The 21,253-nt window shown below is 33.9% G+C and overlaps 1 protein-coding gene and 1 pseudogene across 3 annotated transcripts in view; both read left to right on the forward strand.

Annotated features, from left to right (window-relative positions):
• The first annotated feature begins 2,871 nt into the window (after positions 1 to 2,871).
• Positions 2,872 to 5,206, forward strand: LOC120084145 (SEC12-like protein 1; annotated as a pseudogene).
• Positions 5,207 to 17,772: 12,566 nt separating this feature from the next.
• Positions 17,773 to 21,253, forward strand: part of LOC120082833 (Molecular chaperone Hsp40/DnaJ family protein) — an 84,503-nt gene continuing 81,022 nt past the window's right edge. The window contains exons 1-3 of one of the 3 annotated variants that reach the window (XM_090316285.1): positions 17,774 to 18,166; positions 19,361 to 19,515; positions 20,159 to 20,227. In XM_090316285.1, the coding sequence (XP_090172411.1) occupies positions 19,426 to 19,515; positions 20,159 to 20,227 (159 nt within the window). In that variant the 5' untranslated portion in view covers positions 17,774 to 18,166; positions 19,361 to 19,425. Of the gene's footprint in view, positions 18,167 to 19,360; positions 19,516 to 20,158; positions 20,228 to 21,253 lie in introns of all 3 variants that reach the window. The other 2 variants (XM_039038165.2, XR_016531234.1) reach the window with 2 other exon arrangements.

Raw genomic sequence — 21,253 nt, forward strand, 5'->3', positions numbered from 1 at the left:
TCCTAAGTTGGAATAAAATATTTTGATATGCCTGCGGGTCAGATGAAAATTTTGGAAGCTTACGCTTATGTCACTGTATGTCGATGTTGTATGTTGTCGCAAAGTTTGATGGATGGATAAATTGTAAACTTTTGGGTGATCTTAGCATGATTTATGACCTTGTTTGTATGCTTATGTCTGTATGAGATTTTAGTAACTGGTAGTGTTGCCATTGGGCTATGCAGATTGCATGTTGTAAGTCTTCGGGCCCACCCTATGCTTATGTATAGTGTCCTTTTGGGACCATCACTTATGTTTATGTTTGTGACCTCTGGGGTCACTACTTATGAAAGTGTGGCTTCGGGTTCGCCCCTTATGCCTCTGCCTATGCCTACGCCTATGATGCCCTTGTACACTTCGGTCCCAATAGAAAGACTAACAGATCATTGAGTGGGCCCAGTAGTGGGCCGACTTTTATACTCATCCTTTTCTTTTCATGTTTTTCAAGTAAGGGTAAAGATAGACTGGCGCATGACAAGAGAGATCCGTGACCTGGCCATTTGAACGATTTACTGCTTTCGCACTTAGGTTTCATGCACTAGAGTCTGGTTTAGGAGTTAGGCATTTTAAAATCTTATGAAATATTCATTTATTTTATTTATTGATTTATTTAATTGTTATTTATTTTAAAGTTGGGTTAGGGGTACCCCCGAACGGTATTTTTTTTATATTTTCTCTTCTTTGCTTATTTGAGCATTATTTAATTAAATAAAAATTTTATCTCTTTTATTCTATTATTCTTTGAGAGAAAATGTATTGCCAAGCCTATGCATACATAAAGTAGCGTCCTAGAAACATATTAAAAATTTGGGTCGTTATAGTATATATATTTTGTGTCCATTTGAAATAACCGTCATTAATAAGTTGATCCTTCACAGGTTGTTCGTAACTTCAGCTAAGTCAATTATTGTTTTACCCCTGAATTACATCTTTTCTCCTTAAGTACCACTGTCCCTCTAATGAATAATTAATTTAGGACTTTAATCACTAAATCCATCCCTTCTCGAGCCAAAGAGATGTTGGGCCCTTTGTTCAAGACCTGGGATCAGCCCTTAAGGGAATAACCTTTCTAGTATTCCTAGAATGGGTAGGAGTGAATTCTATCTTACAAATTCTATGTCTCCAGCTATCTACCCAAGTCTTATCCCTAAGTGGGAGGCATATTGAGTAGTATTGCTGAGCTTACCCTCATCTATGCAGATCAAAGGACAATCCCGAATGAACAAGAGTTCATCGACAACTCAGGATTCATCAAGTTATCTAGGTCATCAAGAAGTGAAGTTAATCAGTGTTAACCGTAAACGATGTTAATACGTAACAGTGATTATTTCGTGGTCAGTATTACACAATCTTATCGTGTAGAACACCTTCGCTCACATGTCTCTACGTGAACGAACTAATCACATTGTTTATGACAGTTTACAACATTTGTAACAATCATAAGGCAGGTTGTATTCAATAGTATCTCCAGAAATAGGTACCCAACCTAATCCAAGTACTACAAACTATTTAAGCTATTTTACTCGAACTTGATCCAATTTATGTCTCCACATAAAGTCCAAGTATTCATGACAATAGTTAAGGGTTCATAGTTTATTTGATTTAGAGTTATTAAACAATCAATTCATTTTCATTTAACAACATTTATCTAAATAAACTTCATATATGTTTACTATTTACAAACTACGAGTTTTAGGACATATAACCCAACAAACTCCCACTTGGACTAGAACTCCTAGTGGGTTACAACAAAGTTGAGTACTGTGAGAGAAGTCTAAATAAAAAAAACTAGGGCATCTCATATCCACTATTTCTCCCACATATCCTATTTATTCTACCCGTAGTTCTAAACTCTTCACGTGACCCTCGAAAATCTTAGCCGGGAGGGCCTTTGTAAACAGATCAGCAATATCGTGCTCAGACGCTATTTGTCTTACAATAACGTCTCATCTTAGTACGATCTCTCTATGAGATGATATTTGCACTCAATATGTTTTTCGCGCTTATGACTTCTAAGTTCTTTGGAGTTCGTTACTGCCCCACTGTTATCGCAATACAAAGTGATTGGTAGATGCATGTCTGGAACAACTTCCAGATGAATTAGAAACTTACGAAGCCATACTGCTTCCTTGGCTGCTTCACATGCAGCACCATATTCTGCTTCCATTGTGGAGTCTATAATGCAGCTTTGCTTAATACTTCTCCATACTATTGCTCCTCCATTTAGAGTGAACAACGATCCTAAAGTAGATCTCCTAAAGTCTATAATGGTTTGAAAATTGAAGTCAGTATATCATGTAAGGATCAAATCCTTATTTCCATATACGAGCACATAGTTCCTCATTCTTTTAAGATGCTTGAGGACATTCTTAACAACAGCCCAATGTGCATAACCAGGATTGGACTGATACCTACTGACAATCCCTACTGCAAAGCATATGTTTAGATAAATACATAGCATTGCATACATTATACTTCCGACTACTGATGCATAGGGAACCCATCTCATATCCTCAACTTCTTGAGGTGTTTTAAGACATTGTTCCGACACTTCTCCATTAAAACGAATCGGAGATCATCTATTACTACTACAAGAATTTTGGGCTTTAATGTCGGTTGAAAAAAGTGAAATCGGATGTATAATGTTGGTTTTGTTTTTTTTTTTTAAAGCAGATCTTTAATGTCGGTTTAAAACCGACATTAAAGACCCACTTCACTTTTTCCTCTAACTTTCTATTCCCCCCCTCCCCTCCTCCATTTTTTTCATTTCCCTCTTCATTCTCCTTCTATTTTCTTTTTCCTCTCATTCTCACACTTCCCTCTTCAGACCCTATGCTTTCTCACTCCTCTCTTCCAAACCCATATCTGCTGCTCATTTCGTTTCTCACTCCTCTCTTCCAAAGTGGATTTGCTGGTCGTTCGGCCGAATCTGCTACTCATTTTGTCGTAGTTCGCGTGTCTTCAGATCTGTCGTTTGCCGGATCTGCTGTTCATTTCGTTCGTGTGTATCTAGATCTGCCACCGTCGTTCATGTGTCTTCAGATCTGCCACCATCATTCGCCATATCTATCGCTGTCGTCGTTCGTCATTTGTTCCACCGCCGTTCATCTTTCGTCATTCGTTCCGCCACCAGATCAGGTGCGTTCGCCTAGCCATCAGCCTCTTTTCATATGGAAGTTAAAACTCTTCTTCTTCCATCCATTTTCATCTGTAATGATTAATTTGCCTTTGTCTGGTTTCCGACGAGACGGTATTAAATTTTACATCCCTTTCCCCTTCCGATTCCGTTCAATTTCTTCGGCAAAACTTGGATCATGTGCAGCGGCGGGTGGAGTAGGTTTTTTTCCCCTGCAGTTTGAGTGAGTGGATGTTTGCCTGATGCTCTGCCAATTCATTTTCTCTTAATATCTTTATAAATTTATAACTGGCAGTTTCTATGATAAGATCTTAAGATTTGAAGATTTAGTGCTCTCTTAGTTCATCTTGTAGATTATTTGAGCTATGTGGTCAAGAATTAAACATGAAGTTGTTGATAAAAGAATTGCCTTCACTGAAAGATGTCGGTCCTCAGACTTGCCTCACTTTTAGTGTTAATGGTTCTAAACTTGCTATTGTGGAGTGGTAAGGACAAATATGTTATCTAGTTCATGGAATTCATGGTTCTTTTTTATTCTTGTCTTTCTAAAAAACACAGTGGATTTATTTTGACATCAAATTACCTACAGAATGGACATCTCAGAATCTTAAAGTGGCCAAGCTTGCGCCCCATTATAGATAAACCAAGTGTGCATAAATCTGTGAGAGATATGGACTTTAGGTGAGCCATGAAGTTGTCTATTGCTGGTATATTCTCAAACGTATGGCAACATGTCTGTTTGTTTATTTCCTCACACAGTATCTATACAAACATTGTTATTAGGACATCTTTTCGTACAATAAATTTGTGTGTTCATATTTAATGGGTTGTTTTGTGAACATAGTTCTTAGGAAAATGTTCACAACATCTTTAGATCTATGCATAAAGCATGATGGTATGGAATGTTGTGTAGACCATTTGACATTCTCCTGTTGCTAGCAGAACTACATAAATAACTCATAAAACATCAATTAAATTGTTTATCTGTGACTCTGATTATGGTGGATGAAAATTTTCAAGTATTTGTTAGCTTTTCTTCCCTCTCCTAGATTAATGACTTAGACGCTTAGTTTAATCTTGTTCCAGCCTAGACTTAGAGTTCTTGGCTTCTACTTCTAATGATGGATCAATAAGAGTTTGGAAGACTGACGATGGAGTTTCTATAACTACTTTAACCCGAAATGCAGTATGGTAGATATTTTTACATGTTATTTTATGTTTATTGCATTTTCCTCGTAATTAGTAACATGTTTATTTGGATTGTTCAGGATGAAAAAATTGAGCTCTGTCGATTTTCTAAGGATGGAACTAAACCATATTTATTTTCTACCCATCCAAACAGGTACGACTCTTTCAGAACTCATATTATCAAGCTCCAATAATCCAATTGAATGGCTCGTTGTATTCTTGGAACAGGTGAGAAGGTTGTCACCACCGTTTAGGACATCAGTAATTGGAAAAGAATTGGGTATAAAAGGTTGCTGAGAAAGCCTGCTTGCATAATGTCCATCAGTCGAGATGGAAAATATTTGGCTTTGTAAGTACATTTCATTGTAAAATTGATTATTAATGTCTGTTTTTAATCACTGTTCTGTAATTTATGTTAGAACAATCGATAAATTACTGCCTGATACCTCAAGTACGATGATATCAGTGGCAACAAATTAGCAAGATAATTTGAAACAATTCAATAGTCTTTCTGTTCTATCTTTTCTGTATACCAAGTGTCTACCTCAAATTTGATGATATTAGTGGCAACAAGTTAGCAAGATCATTTGAAACAGTTCAATAGTCTTTCTGTTCTGTTTTTTCTGTATACCAAGTTTCTAATTTTACGTTTTTGTTGAACATTTCAATGTGTTTTACGATAACAATGTTCTTTCTAAGTGTGATACTTTTCATTCTAGAAGAAGCAAAGATGGGGACGTATGTGTGGCCGAAGTATAGAAAATGGAGGTTAGTCATATGAGCAAGAGGCTACATCAGGGTACTTCCATAAAAACTCTTGAGTTTTGCCCTAGTGAAAGGTGAACTAATAAGAGTGCTTAATCAATTTTGTCATTTTCAAAATCACTCTGAAATACATCTATGCTGCCGAAAATTTTCCATCGTCTTCGTATCTCATATCTAGGTAATCAAGCTTCTCTTTTTCAAGATCTTGAAAAAGAAGATTCTCTCCTTTATTCAACTATGAAAATAACAACTCCACTGTCAATACAATGGGGAAATCCATGTTGATAAGAGTTAAGTTGTGAAAGGCATTTACCTGTAGTTGGATGTCTACATGACACCCGTGGGGGCAAACCAAAATGAAGGTAAATCACCATGATCGACGCATCAGCGCAACTCTTCTGTCTGGCACAAGCTAACTTAAGCAAGACATGAGTTGAGTTGAATATGGAACACAACCGAAGTTGGACGCCTGCATGATACATGTGGGGGTAAGCCAAAATGAAGAGCATAACCAGGTTCAATGCCACATTCGAATAAGTAAACACATAAGCTTGAATTTTTTTAAACGAATGCATTCTCATAAGCTGAACGCAAAGTTGCGGAGAATGAATAAAAAGTTTTTGAGTAAGGGCTTGCCAAATTTCAACTTAGAAAAGATCTATTTGAAGAAGCAACCAAGGTAGAGGAGAGCATTGTGGCCCTGGTTAGAGGTGCGAGTTAATTATATTCTGAAAAGCTGGTCATCGCAAAGGAACGCCAAAAGGTGAGTTAAGAATTTCTTGAGTGTAACGCATGCTTAAGGACAAGCATGATTCTAAGTTTGGGGGAGTGATAACTGGCAGAAATGCCAGTTATTATAACCCTTTTTATTTAGAATTATGAGAGCTAACATAGAAAATGCAGTGATAATACTTAGAATTTGTGAAAATTTGAGTTTTGCGTCGATAAGCATCTAAAACCTCACTAACCCAATATTATGCATTATTTCGTTCCAAAGTGTCTATTTTTATAGCTATCATAGGAATCAAACGCATGTGTTTGTAATAAGCAATAACAGAAAAACACATGCATTGAAGCCAGGCGACCGCAAAAGACGAACGCAGATGGCAACTCCATGCATCCAACGCATGGAAGTTCCAGTAATCGCATGTATCCAATACATGGAGAATGCGGTGAATAAATAAAGATTGCGGCCACGGATTAACAACCATAATAAAAGATCGCAAGATGGGTAGAACGCGTTGATAACTTCAGCTAAATTCAGCTCAGACGTATACCTTGGGAGTATCAACAAGATAAGGCGATGTGACAATGCCCATACCGCGACAAAGGCAGCAGTGAGCCATACCTTTATCATTACAGTTGTAGGCGTCCAAATTCTATAAATAGCCCTTGAAACCTTCATTTTGAGACATTTGAGCTTGTGCCTCAAGGCAGAAGTTTGTGATCACAGATGAGAGCTTGAAAGAGATTTCCAGTGAGAATTCTTCATCTCCATAACCCAGACCGAGTGACGATCAGAGCATTTGCCGAAGATAGAGCTCGAGAGAGACATCTCCACCATTCAACCATGGCACCACCGACAGCCTTGACGCAGAGTCCTTTATCTCCCTTCTAATCTCTGTATTGTATTACATTTTAGCTTGAGATATTAAGATATTTTGTAAGCAATGCAAATCTTAATTCCTTTATTACCGTTTTCTTCATCATCTTCATCTCTATCATAGTTTATCTTCAGCGTTTATTTATCAAAGTCAATCGCATGCTTAAGCCTAGAGATAGGACGCATGTAGCAACCCACCGAGAGGTGTTCGTTGTGCGAGTATAGTGAGTTAATCCTTTTTGCTTGGTGAAAGGCTGTGGCACGCCCTGTCTATGGAATGCTGCATTGCTTGTCTATAAGTTAAGTAACTGCATCTAACTGCCTAAGAAGATAAGGGATGGAACGCACTAAGCAAGGTTCGTATTGTTCCTAGAGATAGGCATAATCTTATGCTCGACGCAACCATGCACTATAGAGATATAGTCATGCGGCTAACCATTGAGAGGTGTGATGCGTTAACGCAACGAGCTGGGATTACTAGGGCGATTTAAGATAGTAAACATTACTATGCGTTATTGGTTGTTGTATCTCTACTTATTCTCATTGCAAGTCTTCTATGCTTAATCTGTTTAGTTAGGAGTAAGAGTAGTGTGTAAAACATTTAAACCTTCTTCACTTTATTTTTATTCTTATTCATCGCCTCAAACACATCACTTCACAAATATTATTGAGTGACAAGTCCCCATGTTCGACCTCAGATTACCCGAGAAACTTGCGTTTGTGTTATACTTAGCACAAGCATAAGAAAACTTGTGATAGGAACGTATGATCATTGCATGCTAAGATTGATGCATCATCATTCCGACACATGACCTCAGACGCATGGGAGCAAACACATCAGTTACGTCTAACGCATGATTTCATGTTCAAACCCATCCATCCTCAAATGATAAAAATAAAACAAAACAAAACGCATCCCTAAATTATCCCAACAGGTCTGCTCAAGAAGAATTATGAAGGGATCCATACTTACTAAGTGGAGACGGACAGTAAACTCATAATGTTTGTATTACTTGTAATTTGTGTTTTCAAGGGCTGAATTATTGTACGACCTTTTAAATTATAATTTTATAGTAGAATTTGCGGATTAAATGTAATATATTTGCAATCCATACATAAATAATATGTCATAGCCACAATGTTCAATGATGATGTGTCATGTTATACTTTTTAACTGAAAAATGGATTCGACAACGTAATTTAAAAAAAAAGGACAATAATTGATAAAGCGGACAAGATTTTGGGCTTCAATGTCGGTTTAAAGGGCTTCATTTGATTCTTGAGCTTTAGTTACAACCAACATTAAAGCCCTTTAATGTCGGTTGCCAATTTCATTAAAGGGTTTTAATGTCGATTGCAACCGACATTAAATACAGTGTTATTAAAGCCCTTTAATGTCGGTTTAAAACCGACATTAAAGACAACCAACATTAAAGGGCTTTAATAACACTATCTTTAATGTTTGACGACATTAAAGCCCAAAATTCTTCTAGTGTACTAATATCGTGTTGATATTCGATTTCCAAGTTCCGTAATTAACATCGTTAAGTTTTTCTGAAGCTAGTAGTTGTATAATTAATGTTGTCATTACTGAAAAATAAACAATTTATTAATGAATTGATTAACTCTAATTTTTAATCCAATTTATTAAGCAAATAATAATGTACTCATACTCATTATTCTTTTGCTATGATACTTCAGTGAGTCAGAATAGCCCCTTCTGAAGGGTAGTCGACTACTCCTTCACTGAATCAAGACATTCTTGACTAAATACTATACCAAAATAACTCTTATCCTTATAGTACTTAGTTACCGTTTATTTGGTCAAGAACGTTACTGACACTTAGTAAGTCTTGTAAGTGTGAACTTGCCATTTTTTAATCACGGAGATCGGAATCAAACAAACCTTTGAAGGAGATACAATTGTTTAAAAATGAACCTAAGTAACTCTATCCATTTCTGGAGTTTACAGTGTTTTGAATCCTATGTTACAACCTTCCGAAGGGATTGTCGTGATTAGCGACTAGCTAGTGCCACCTAAAAAGGATAGCAAGTGCAACATAGAAATCTCACGGTGTGACCTAATGGAAGAGACCATAGGACATATTGACACACACCCTTCACCCACTTACTGTGAAACTACTTCCCCTATTCACCTTGGTATTAACCCATGCAAACACTTTCTGAAGGGAGGTTGCCTAAATAGCAACTTGAAGCTGAGCATGGATCTCACGGTGTGAACTCTTAGAGACGTGAGAGCTAGAAATAATTTAACTCATATATTATTAATCTCCCACTGAAGTGTTCTATTTTATAAAAATGGGTACTGACTTGGTTATTAACCGACTAATTTTATACAACCTAAGTTTAGGTAATTTTTCCTAGTATAGCTCTTATACTGGGATTTAACATATGATGTCTAGGTGATAAACCAATTTTATTACCTTACACCACTCACACATGCTCATAAAACTAGGATTATTGACTTAGACACCAGTTTGATCTCCAGGTAGGAGGGTTTCGTAAACCAACTTAAGTACCCCCAACCTTAGACAAGATCTACCTGAGTAAGTAAACAACTCTTGTTTTACAAGTAATCGACATATTTTAACTTTAAAAAAATCGATAGAATTGCATCAGTTACCCTAAGCAAGCATGTAATTTATCTTTGTTATAGATTTTAAAAGTCTAGGTTATTTTATAACAATTATAAGACCCTAGAACATTCATCTATAACATGCTTCCTTAAAAAAAAACATGCTTTAATATAACACTTATATTAAATTATGAAAATCTAAGTATGCATACTATATACATTATGACACTTATAACATATAACAAATGCATGCCACATGTTTATCTTATGGTGGAGTTTAAAACTATATGACATACTTTATGCACACATAATCAAAACAATATCATACATCACATGCATAATACTTAAACAACACTAAAATGAACCGATTTTGGCATTAAAATAAATAAATAACTAAAGTATTACATAATTCAGCAAGCAGCTCCCTTGAAGCGACCTCAAACCTTTTGAACCAACCCAAACTAGCCAAAAAAACACTCGAATCGGCTAAAAAAGCTCCAAAAGACCAAGTTAACCGGTCAAACCGACTCAACTAAGTTGAACCAGGCCGGACAATGCACGCGAATTAGGTCAACGACTAGAGCAACTGGGCGTGCGGGTTGGGACTTGGGTCGTGAAGCGGGTCGAGCACGAAAGGGTCAGACGGGGCGGGCACACAGGAGCTTCAACGAACCGGGTCGGACGCGGACAGTGGGTCTGATTCTCGGGCTAGGAGACTGAAATGGGTATGTAAGACTTTTCTTCACCAATTCTCTTGACCAGCTTGAGTTTTGCCAATTCTTTTGACAAAAGAAGACCTAATTGGACTCTATTGATCCCATAAAAATTTACAGACCCTTTGCAACACAATAATGTTCATATACATGTGAGCAATTACAATTTCAACAACAAAATAATGAGAAAACGATTACCAAAACTGTAATGTATCCACTTTAGCCCACAAAGAATTCATCATATGAAAAACAACGATTAAATGCAATAGAACGTTATAAGTATGCTTTGATACCAATTGATGGATGAAAAGAAGCATGCACAGCTGAAACAATTGATAAAAAACGCTCTAATTACATTAAAGAACTAGGATTAAGCATGCAAAAGAGTTAGAAATACAACCTTTGTAGTTTCCACAAGAATCTTCCTCCCCGTGAGCAATTGGCACCACCTACGATAAATCCTCACTATTCTCCGGTTGAAGAACACGGTTGTGGGACTGGATTTTTAGTGAAAGATAGGGAATTTCACTAATTAATTTGGAGAGTAAAAGAGATTTTGTGGGTTAATAATTCAAGGACGCATTAGTCTTTAATATTTGGAAAAACAAAATTATTTATAAATAAAACACATGCAAAAACTTTTCTTGCATGGCCTCCACCTTAAACTCCATTAGCATGAAAAGATTAGGTGTCAAGCTTAGCATGAGCCATTTCATAAACCACTTAGTTAGTGGAAAAATCTAACAATTGGATTTTTTTCACTAACTAATTTTTTATTAAAATAAATTTATAAAAAAATAATTTTTTGGACAAAATATGAAATAAATTTTTTATATTTTAAAAATTATTTAATTAAAACAATTTTAATTAAATAAAATAAAAATTTAATATCACATATTAAATTTTCATTGACACATAATTTTGATTAATCACATTAATCAATTTTTAAAACATCTCATGCTAATATTTTATTTAATATAAAATATATTCTCCAAAAATAATTAGTTATTATTTAATTGTAAATTATATGTTATATAAAATACAAATTTTCCTGAATGCCGAATTCAAACATCTCAAATTCTCACTTCACCTAATTCTTCAATTTTGTTCATAGTCAGCTAGCAAGAAGACCCGATAGACCTACAGATCATGGGCTCCAACAATCTGAGACTAACTGGTTAAACTCCTTAACCCAGTCAATCAACATTCGTTAACTAACAGGACTGTCCACTATAGTCTGTAGTTGTACTCCTCTCATTGTATATATATTGTGTCCATTTGATATAACCGTCATCAATAAGTTGATCCTTCACAGGTTGTTCGTAACCTCAACTAGGTCAATTATTGTTGTACCCTGAGTTACATCTTTTCTCCTTAAGTACCATTGTCCCTCTAATGAACAATTGATTTAGGATCTTAATTACTAAATCCATTCCTTCTTAAGCCCGGGAAGATCAAGAAACTTCTAAGAGAAAGATTCCTATCCTTACCAAGGTGAGTGGTAATTTCCGTTAAGTCTTAAAGCATATCTTTTAGAGTAAATTGTATATGCTTATGTTATGAATGAGTGTCTAGCATGAGAATGAGATTATGTGATCGGGATGGTCAGGGGGTCAATAGACCTAGTTCCTGAGCATGAAAGCAAAACCTCAGGGGGATGGTCAGGGGATCAAGAGGTCTAGTTCCTGGGCTTGTGGGAGGAACCTCGTATGGGATGGTTAGAGGACCGACGGGCCTAGCTTTTGAGCCCATGAGCGGGGAGCTATGTGCACATAGAAGAAATTGAGAACAAAGGGAATGCAAAAGAATAAGCGTTTGTAATTAGTAATAGTTAACTATCTACCGTGTGTGTAGGTAGACAACATACTCATTCTAAATAGTTATCAGTTTAGCTATCTACCGTGCACATAGATAGAGTTGAGAACAGACTCATTCAAAGCCTGAGGTTTGAATGTAATCTCGTATTTATGATATGCTTGTTTTTATGAATTGAAATAGACTCTAGAAGTTGCTTACCACTCACTGAGCTTTGTGAAGCTCATTCTTTTCTTTCATATTTCTCTTTCCAGGTAGCAAAAGGTGAGGAGTTTCAATGTGCTGCTAAGGTCAAGGTCTGTTACGAGCCACAGTTATACTTCCGTGGGGTTTTACAGTTGTTGTTGTAAAGTTTGTAGTTAAGTCTTGGAGTTGTATAAATATTATATTGTTGTAATAAAATGGGCCTACTTAATTAATTGTAGTTTATCTCCTTGACTTAAAAGTTTATTGAGCATTATAAAAAGGTTCAGTTGGACAGCAGGTATCACAAAAAGGTAGTATCTGCGGTCCCTCACGCCTCTCCTCGAGCTCAGAAGTGTGGGCTCGGGGCGGGGTGTGACAATCTACTTCCCAAAACAAATTACAGCTTCGTTCATTATCACCCACTCTCCATCCTTTTCTAGCCACTCCTCCACATTTTCCTCACCCATCTCAGCCTTATCACCTCCCTTGACCCTCGTGTGATGTTGAAAGGTAGTAGGCACCTCTTTTGAGACAGGCATGCAGTGTTGCAATGCTCCAACGAGATGCTATAAGACAGAAGCATCAAATATAGGGCAACATTGCAACGCTGGCTAGGGCATCACAACGCAATAACTTCTAACGGACATTGAGCTTCCGCCCGCACATGGCAACATTGTGATAGTGCCGTGCCTCTCTTTCAACACTTGGGGTCTGCTTCGACAAGGGTGTCGCAACGCTCTTGGTAGCATTGATTGATTAGTTTCTCAATAGAACACCGTTGATTGAAGAAACTAACTTTTTCACTATAATGACTATAAGTAACTTGACTTTAATCCTGAGTGAGTTGTGAAGTCCTGACAAACCTTTGATTTATATGGGTGAGAGTGGCCTTTTTATATACTCAATATGCCTACCATAGGAAGCTGGAAACACAACTACACAAGATGAAATTCACTTATTCTAGTTGAAAGGGAAAGTAGATAAATTGCTCCCTTAATAGCTGATTCCGAGTCTTGAACATTGAGGTCTTACCCTCTCATTGGCCTGAGAAGGGTTAGTTGATAGTTGTTGTTCATTAGAGAAATCAGTGGCATTTAAGGAGTTAAATGTAACAAAAGAGGTAAAACGATAATCTTGACCTAGCTGTAGTTACGAGTAATTTGTGAAGGATCAACTTGTTGTTGATTTGTTATATACAATGGATACAGAAACATATCTAAAGTGTAAAGAGTGCAATTGTTGGTCTTTAGTGAAATGAATGGCAGTTAATGAATGTTGATTAATCCAATTAAAGAGTTTAGTTGTTTAATTTCGTATCATTGGTGCTTCTAATCTGTAGGTCCACACATTGTTAGCTCACTAAGAATAAAAACAAGGAATAATCATTTTTGGAATAATTTGACTTGTTCAAATTATTTATGAGAATTTAAGTAATTAATTATATTAATATGATTGATATAATATATAATGTATGTTGACACATTATAATATATATATATATAGTTAATTATAAATATGATTTATAACTAAAACTATATATTATGTGAGAGAAAGATTCAAATATGTTACATATATTTTATACTATAGAACAAAATTTAATATGAATTTGATTCATATTAAACTATAAGTTAAAAGAGGAGGTTGCAATATAATGTGATTATAAATGCATATAATATGGTCACTAATAGTTAGATTAACCATATTATTAACATTATATTAATATTTTTATTATTTAATATTAATTATATTAATATATTTAATAAAATAACTCTCTCCTCTTTCCCCTCTCCTTTTATCTATGCTAAAACATAGAGAAGAGAAGGTCTCTGAGAAGACTCTCTGCAATTGGTTCTCTCTCTCACTCTCATTCTAAAAAATTCCCTATGCCAAAATTCAAAAGAAGCCCATACTTCTTTTCCTTGTATCCTGAGAATAATGAGGAGTCCATTTGGTTGTGTTCACTTTGGAGAAACAATTTCTTGGGTTTTACAATAGTTTGTTCGTGACCTTGGAGAGAATTGTTTCGAAATTTTGGTTCTACATATGTAAAATTCCTCTATCTTTGATTTTTCAAAATTGAATATGTTTGACCTGTATGCATCATACTCCCACCACACACATAAAAATGATTAAAATATTTTGAAAAATAAGGAGAATTTATCATATGGTAATTTATAATCGGACAATTTGATGGAATGCACATGCTAGATGCACCAGAGTATTTTTCTATAAAAACTAGTTTCAAAACACGTGCGTTGCACGTGATTTATAATGTTTAAAGTAGGTACATGTGAAATTATAAATAAACTTGAAAGTTTACTTATAATGAATTTATGAGTTGAACTATGTAAAATTATTTTTATTTTATTTTATTTTTACAAAATACAAATTAGATAAATTCAATATAAAATATATTGCACAGAGGAATGTGCAAATTAAAGTAAAAAAACTGAAACTATTCTATTTTGAATTATTTTCATAATTATGTGTTATCATTTACATAGTTTTGATGCTTATTATTTTAAATATTTAAGTTTGTTTTTACACATATCTTGGTTTGTGAATAATTATATTATTTTAAAGATCAATTCTTGCTAATTAAATAAAAATATAATTAATTTTAAAATAACATAATATTAATTAAAAAAGTCAACCAAAGAAAGGAAAAGACCCAAAGAAACTAACAATGGAAAAAAAAAAAGCTAAAGAAGCAAAAAGATTGATACAAATTACAAAATTGGGCTAAAATGATGGTTCTACTTGATAAAGCAAAAAAATTATTTTCCTTCATCATGACTATCATCATCGTCACATTTTTATTTTCATGTAACACAAAAAAATCTAATTAGTAAAAAGAAAAAATAAAACTTTCTTATTAATCATCAAACCAGATAAGCAAAGGCATGTGTCAAAATAAATTTACATTTAAGTAATTAAATAGCTCACATTCCTATGTGTCTTTTGATGCCAATAAGACACAACCATTCGGGTTGATACTCTTTTCATGATTTATATATAAAAATAAAAAATGTATATTGATAAATACACATAAATTATCAAATTTCATAATGTTTATTTCTTTAGAAAGGAAACGTTGAAAATCAGGAACTCATTATAGATAAAGAGGTACTCTATCATTTTTCTTTAATTTTTGATGGAGTATGTTAAAATGTATTTGTTTTCTAACATGATTGGTCACAAATATTAATATAAAATATTAATTTATATGTAGTTTTAGGATATAAAATAATATTTTAAGTATGTAAAATTCTTGTAAATAAAAAAATTTTAAAAATATTTACACTTTATAGTAAAAAGTTCCAAAAGACTTGTACTTTGCTATAAAGTATGAATATTTTTAGATATTTTTTTATATTTAAAAAGGCCCCTTAAAGTATTCGGATATAATGATATTTATTAAAATACTCTAACCTTTTTCATTGTCTACTTCTTGAGTTGCTCCAATTGTGTTAACCTCCAAGCTCTACAAATTTCTAAAATTATTCTATATTTTTTCTCCCATAAATTTTTACTAAATGTGTTCTATTATCTACCCATAAATTATTATTATTTTGTGTGTGTTTCAAATGTTGGTTGGATTTTATATGTATAAATTATGCCAAAAAAAAAAAAGAAAAGAAAAGAAAAGAAATTGTGGTTAAAGATATATTTACCAACCGTTTTGATATTATGCTATATTTAAAATGGAAAACATATACTTCATCTAAAAATTTTAAAAGTAAAACCTCACACAAATTTTTTCTTCATAAATCTCATTATTATAATTTTAAACTATTTACAATATTTCATTTACAAAACTCTCTCAATTTTTTTTTTTTTTTGGTTGTATTTGATTTAGAAAAAAGCTAATAATAATTATTTTTAATATAATTTCTAAATCTCAAGTAGCATACACTTTTTTAGAAGATAAAAATACTAAAAAAATGAATATAATTAATTTGTTATCTTACTTCATCAACTTGAGAAAAGTAAAGAGTGCTCACTAATATATCTTGTATTAAATATAACCGCAAATTTATAGTACCGAGAAAAATATAAGAAAATTTATAATAATAAAGAAAAATTAATATAATAATTGAATTAACAAAAAGGAGAAAGATGAAATTGATCGTGCTTTTTAAAATTAAGAATAATCAATTTTGCTTACTAACTCTCTCCTCTCTCCATATCTCCTCCTTACCCCTCAGTATCTCGACCTCCCTCTGTATCTCTCTTTTTCTATTTTTTTTCATATCTAAATCTACTAAATCCACTATAGTTACATAAAAATCAAATTGGTCATCATCTATGAAATAGAAAATGCACATACTTGACTTCCCATTCTTCTTTATCAAAACGAGTCAATAAAAGGTTTAGGAAATAATAAATTAATTAAATAGACTAACTAAATAAGCATGTATTCCTAATTTTAATAAAGTAATATATAGGGAAAAAAACAATAAGCCCATAAATCGAATCCAACACTAAAAGTAAATACGATCAAATAAATACTACATCAAATAAGCACTTACATATTTCATGAGATCGATAGACACGTAGGGGAGAAATTTACAAAAAATTATGAAAGAAGTTCATAAAAATGTATATTAAAATATTTTAGAAAGGACTATTTTGTAGGAATTGTGGATTGCCCCTTCATGTGGCAAGTGAGTCAAATAAATAATCCTCTCAAATCAAAAGCCTTCAAATAAAAAGTATTCAGAATAAAAAAACAAACAAACATCATTACTTAACTACATTAATTATTTTCATTCGTGAACAATTTTAGAAATAATTCATTTTAAGTTTAAACATCTAAATTTATTGATAAAAGAAAAAAATATTAATAAAGAAAAAAGAACTTCTCTTCTATTGTTAGATGGTGGTAAAGGAAAAAAAAACTAATAATTGAATTAAAAAATTGTTGGGCTACATGATGTGCCTCATAAAAAAACACTTACGCCGACAAAGATTACTCCACTTACTATCACCACCACACCATAAAAGTTTCTTTTAGAAGATTGTTGGTCTAGCATTGAGAGATATTTTGAAGACCATCTAAATTTCTTCTAATTTTTCAAGCAATTTTCTATTCATTCATGACCAATTTTAGAAAGCATTCGTTTTAAGTTTAATCATATGAATTTATTGGCAAAAGGAAAAAAATATCAATAAAGGAAAAATAACTTCTATTATTTTGTTAGACGGTAACAAAAGGAAACTAACAAAAAAATTGTCGGGAGACATGATGTGCCTCATGAAAAACGCTCATGTCGGCAAAGATTTCTCCTCTACTATCATCACCATACCAAAGTTTCTTTCGAGAGATATTTGAAAGATATATAATTTTTTGTTACTTCCCAAGTAATCTTCTTTTTATAACTCTTCATTATATTGTTAGGATTTAAATCTTTTTATGATGTGTCTTAAAAAAGAAAGTGATTTTAGAATGTATAATAACCTTCATTATATTGTTAAGATTTGCATTTTTTTTATGGATGAGATGTCTTTGAAAGTATGTGATTTTAGAACGATGGATATAAGGATAAAATAGATATTTTAAAAAAAGAAAGGGTAGAAACGAAGATAAAAATTCTCTCTTTTTAGTCCCATTTATATATATAGTATTGAAGATATAGATTAGGGCTTTTTAGAGGATAAAATGGTCATTTCATGGTTACAACGTCCTATCAGCCTTTCAAAATAAAATTCACCTAAATGTCTTTGTTATTATTTTCCTTTCGACTATATTTGGCAATTTGCCCGTGAAGTCCTGCGCTCAACCACGAGCAATAATGCCACCAAATGGTATTCGCAGTCCCTGCAATGCCAACCTCCCAGCATCTAAATTTCGACTAGTTTCTCTATTTCCAATTCGTAACGTGTTAAATTTTCCAATTCCACCTTCTCCTTACTTTGGTTCCAGCTCACACTATTCCGGATTTTCCCGTCTTGTTGGCCCACTCAGGAGAAGGGATTTTCAAACCAGAAGTCGCTTAACATTTGTAAGCTGTGGTGCAGCAGCAACAAGGGGCACCGCTACTGATCACTATTCAACGTTGAATGTTAGCCGGAATGCCACACTGCAGGATATAAAAAACTCATATAAGAAACTCGCTCGTAAGGTATTTTCTGTTTTGAATTCTGCTATTAGTGTGTTCTTGATTTTTACGGGCTTCTTGGTCCATAGCAAAGCGAATTAGGGGGTTGAAAATGGAATGGAACTGCACTGTGGGAGAGGTAATGAGAAACTAGAGACTTGAAAGATGAATGAAATTTCAAGCGCTACGTATATGGTATATCACATATGTTATGCAATTAGCTCTCGCGGCTGTACATCAGCGCATCTGCTTGGGCGATTTATTTGATATTTCCCACCCCCACCCCCGCCCCCAACCCCAGAGAGAGAGAGAGAGAGAAAGAGAAAGAGAGAGAAGTTGAGGTAGAATAAGTTTGTTGTACACATTAAGAAGCTTACTTTTGAGAATTCAGCTGCTAGGACGCTGATTATTATTTTTAAGAAGTCAGATTTTGTTTAGGCTCTTAAGACTTAACTTCTGCTAAGTAGAAATTTTAAAATGGTAAAAATTGCTTGCTGTAACTTCTCACGAAGACAAACATTTTAGGACTAGAAGTTTATAAATAAAGGTGATTCAGTTTGCAATTACTTTTTAGGACGCTTCAAAGTAAATCGTTCATTTTATTAAAGTATACTAGAAAAATAATTGATTACCACAAATGATGTTGTAGGATTAGGCTAAATTAGGGTATCTTGGTCAAGTTCTTAGTTGATTGGGATTAAGATTAGTTTCCACGATTGATTAGGATTAGGATTAGATTAGGATTTGGCTACATCATTTTCAATTAGGATATATGTAGTGGTTGGAATGCTTTCATCGTTCCTTCCTAATTTTGGGTTTTGGATTTTAGTTGTCTCTGTTTGTTTTTTTTCTTGTTTTGTCTTTATTTTTTGTATCCCTGTATTTTTGGGCATTAATCTCTTTTCGTTCCCTTAATAAAAAGTGCTGTATCCTTTTTCAATAAAGAAGAAAAAGAAAAAAAAGAAGAAGAGAGATACAGAAATTCCATTCCATAAAATGAGAGACACAACCAGGCAAGAAGATAAGACATCTCCTTTCAACCAATCAAAAGGGAATTTGAAAGGCCCTCAATCCAAATTTATTACGAAAATAAGAAGTTAAAATCTAATGACGAAGTTTTAAAATCAGAAAAAAATTTGTGTTTTAGCCCTTCCAAATTCAGGTAAAAGTCCATTAAAAAAAATATTATAATAACCATGTGCTGGCACATGGCGACAGGGACAAAACCTGCCGGCGGCCCATGAGGCTCACGTGCAGTGTTTTCCGGCAATGTAAATGGCAGAATGGGGCGAACAGCAACAACGCTCCTCCTGAGTTGTGGTGGTGTCAACAAAAGGTCACCTGAACTTGACCCAAATGCAAACCCTAACGTTGTGAGCAACACAAACCCTAATGTATCTGTAAAGAAAAAGCAAAAATCTTGGATGGTTTTGATACCATGTACTTTGTACTTTTTGAGAATATACTATATTGTTTTATTCAGAATAAAGATATATATATTTGCAAGCAAGAAACCTTAATCTAGGAAATGTACAATTACTATAAAGGACTACTATACATAATATTCATAATATTATACATACATATTATAACATTCTCCTCAGTAGTCCGGAGGAAGGATTTTAATCGAAATCCAGCCTCCATAACCTTTCACTAGTAGTGGCCGACTATGTCGAAACATATTCCACTTTTCAAACAACAAATGAAATCCAGTCTCCATAACCTTTCACTAGCAGGTTTTATTTTTATTTTTTTAATTATTATCTTTTAAATTTTGGTTGAATAGCCTTTATTTTGGTGCTAATAGTTTGTGGATCCCTTAACTGGAACTTTATCTTCTTTATCTTTTGTAAAGGTATACAAGTTGAAGTTACTCTGTCTTTGCTCAAATGGGAGTCTCGGTTTCCACCTCATGGAATAGGCCCACGGGCATCTTCTTTGTATTTGATTATTAAGATGAACTATACTACACTATGTTCCAAATGATTCCCCCATTTTTTATTTTTATTCGAACAGTACCATCCAGATGTGAACAAGGACCCTGGATCAGAAGACAGGTTCAAAGAGATAAGTGCTGCATATGAGGTGAGAACCGAGACTTGAGCACCAGTTCCTTGTGTTATTGTGTATATTTAATCTTTTAAATCATTTTATGTATCTTCTAATTGGTTTCTCATCTTTCAACTTATTCGTCATGTTCCTTCTTGATGTTTATGAGATTGATATATAGTTTCTCATTCCTGGAATATAGCAAATAGATATTTTTGTTCTAGTTAAAAAAAAAAATTTAATGTTTAAAGTTCTGCCGGGAACTAATGTTCTCTTTCTCCTTCCAACCCCCCAACCCTCTATTCTCCAAACCTTAGCATCTCCTTCGACAATCCTCCGACTGCCTCTCTTTGCTGCCATTAAAAGTCAACAATTAATTCTACTAAAGAGCTTCTTGGGTAAAAGATAACAACCAAACTCCAATTATGAAGGCAGCTGGTCTTTCCAAAAATGCAGGAACCTTGAGTATTCCACAAAACCTTCGTTGAAGCATTAAAAAGAATTCCTTGTGAATCTTCTTAGCATTTTTCTGAGACGTTGAAAGCTGGAATTTCACGCATCTGCAAACCACAAAGCTCAATTAACGGGGGGAACTTGCAAGGTATAGAAGATAAAGAAAGACTTCAAGATTCTGAAGTGTGATTCAGAAGTGACACTTTAACTTATTTGATCTTGAAATTTTGCTGAATTGGTGACTGAAATAAGGAAACAAATGACCCAGAGGACTATTATAAGGATGGGTTTCGATAGTTTGTTTCAAAATGGAGAAAAGGACCAAGAATTAGAAGAGCTAAAGACAGTTTTATCATCGGTAGATAAGTCACCATCTATACCTGCTAAATTTGCTTCTCTTGTTGAAATTTGTGTTTTACAGTTGAAGTCAATCCTAAATCAATCGTCAAAAGTTAAAGTCTTGAGGGGTGGTTTTGGTTAGGGATGAAATTAATATCGTGGAATACTCGTGGTCTTGGAGATAAATGTAAATGTGTTTCCTTGAAAAGATTTATCCAGAGTTCATAGTCCAGATTTGGTGCTTATTCATGAAACAAATGTGCTGACTTT

The sequence above is a fragment of the Benincasa hispida genome, chromosome 8 (assembly GCF_027475165.1).
Source record: "Benincasa hispida cultivar pf3 chromosome 8, pf3_genome.v1.1, whole genome shotgun sequence".
NCBI classification, from domain to species: Eukaryota; Viridiplantae; Streptophyta; class Magnoliopsida; order Cucurbitales; family Cucurbitaceae; genus Benincasa; species Benincasa hispida.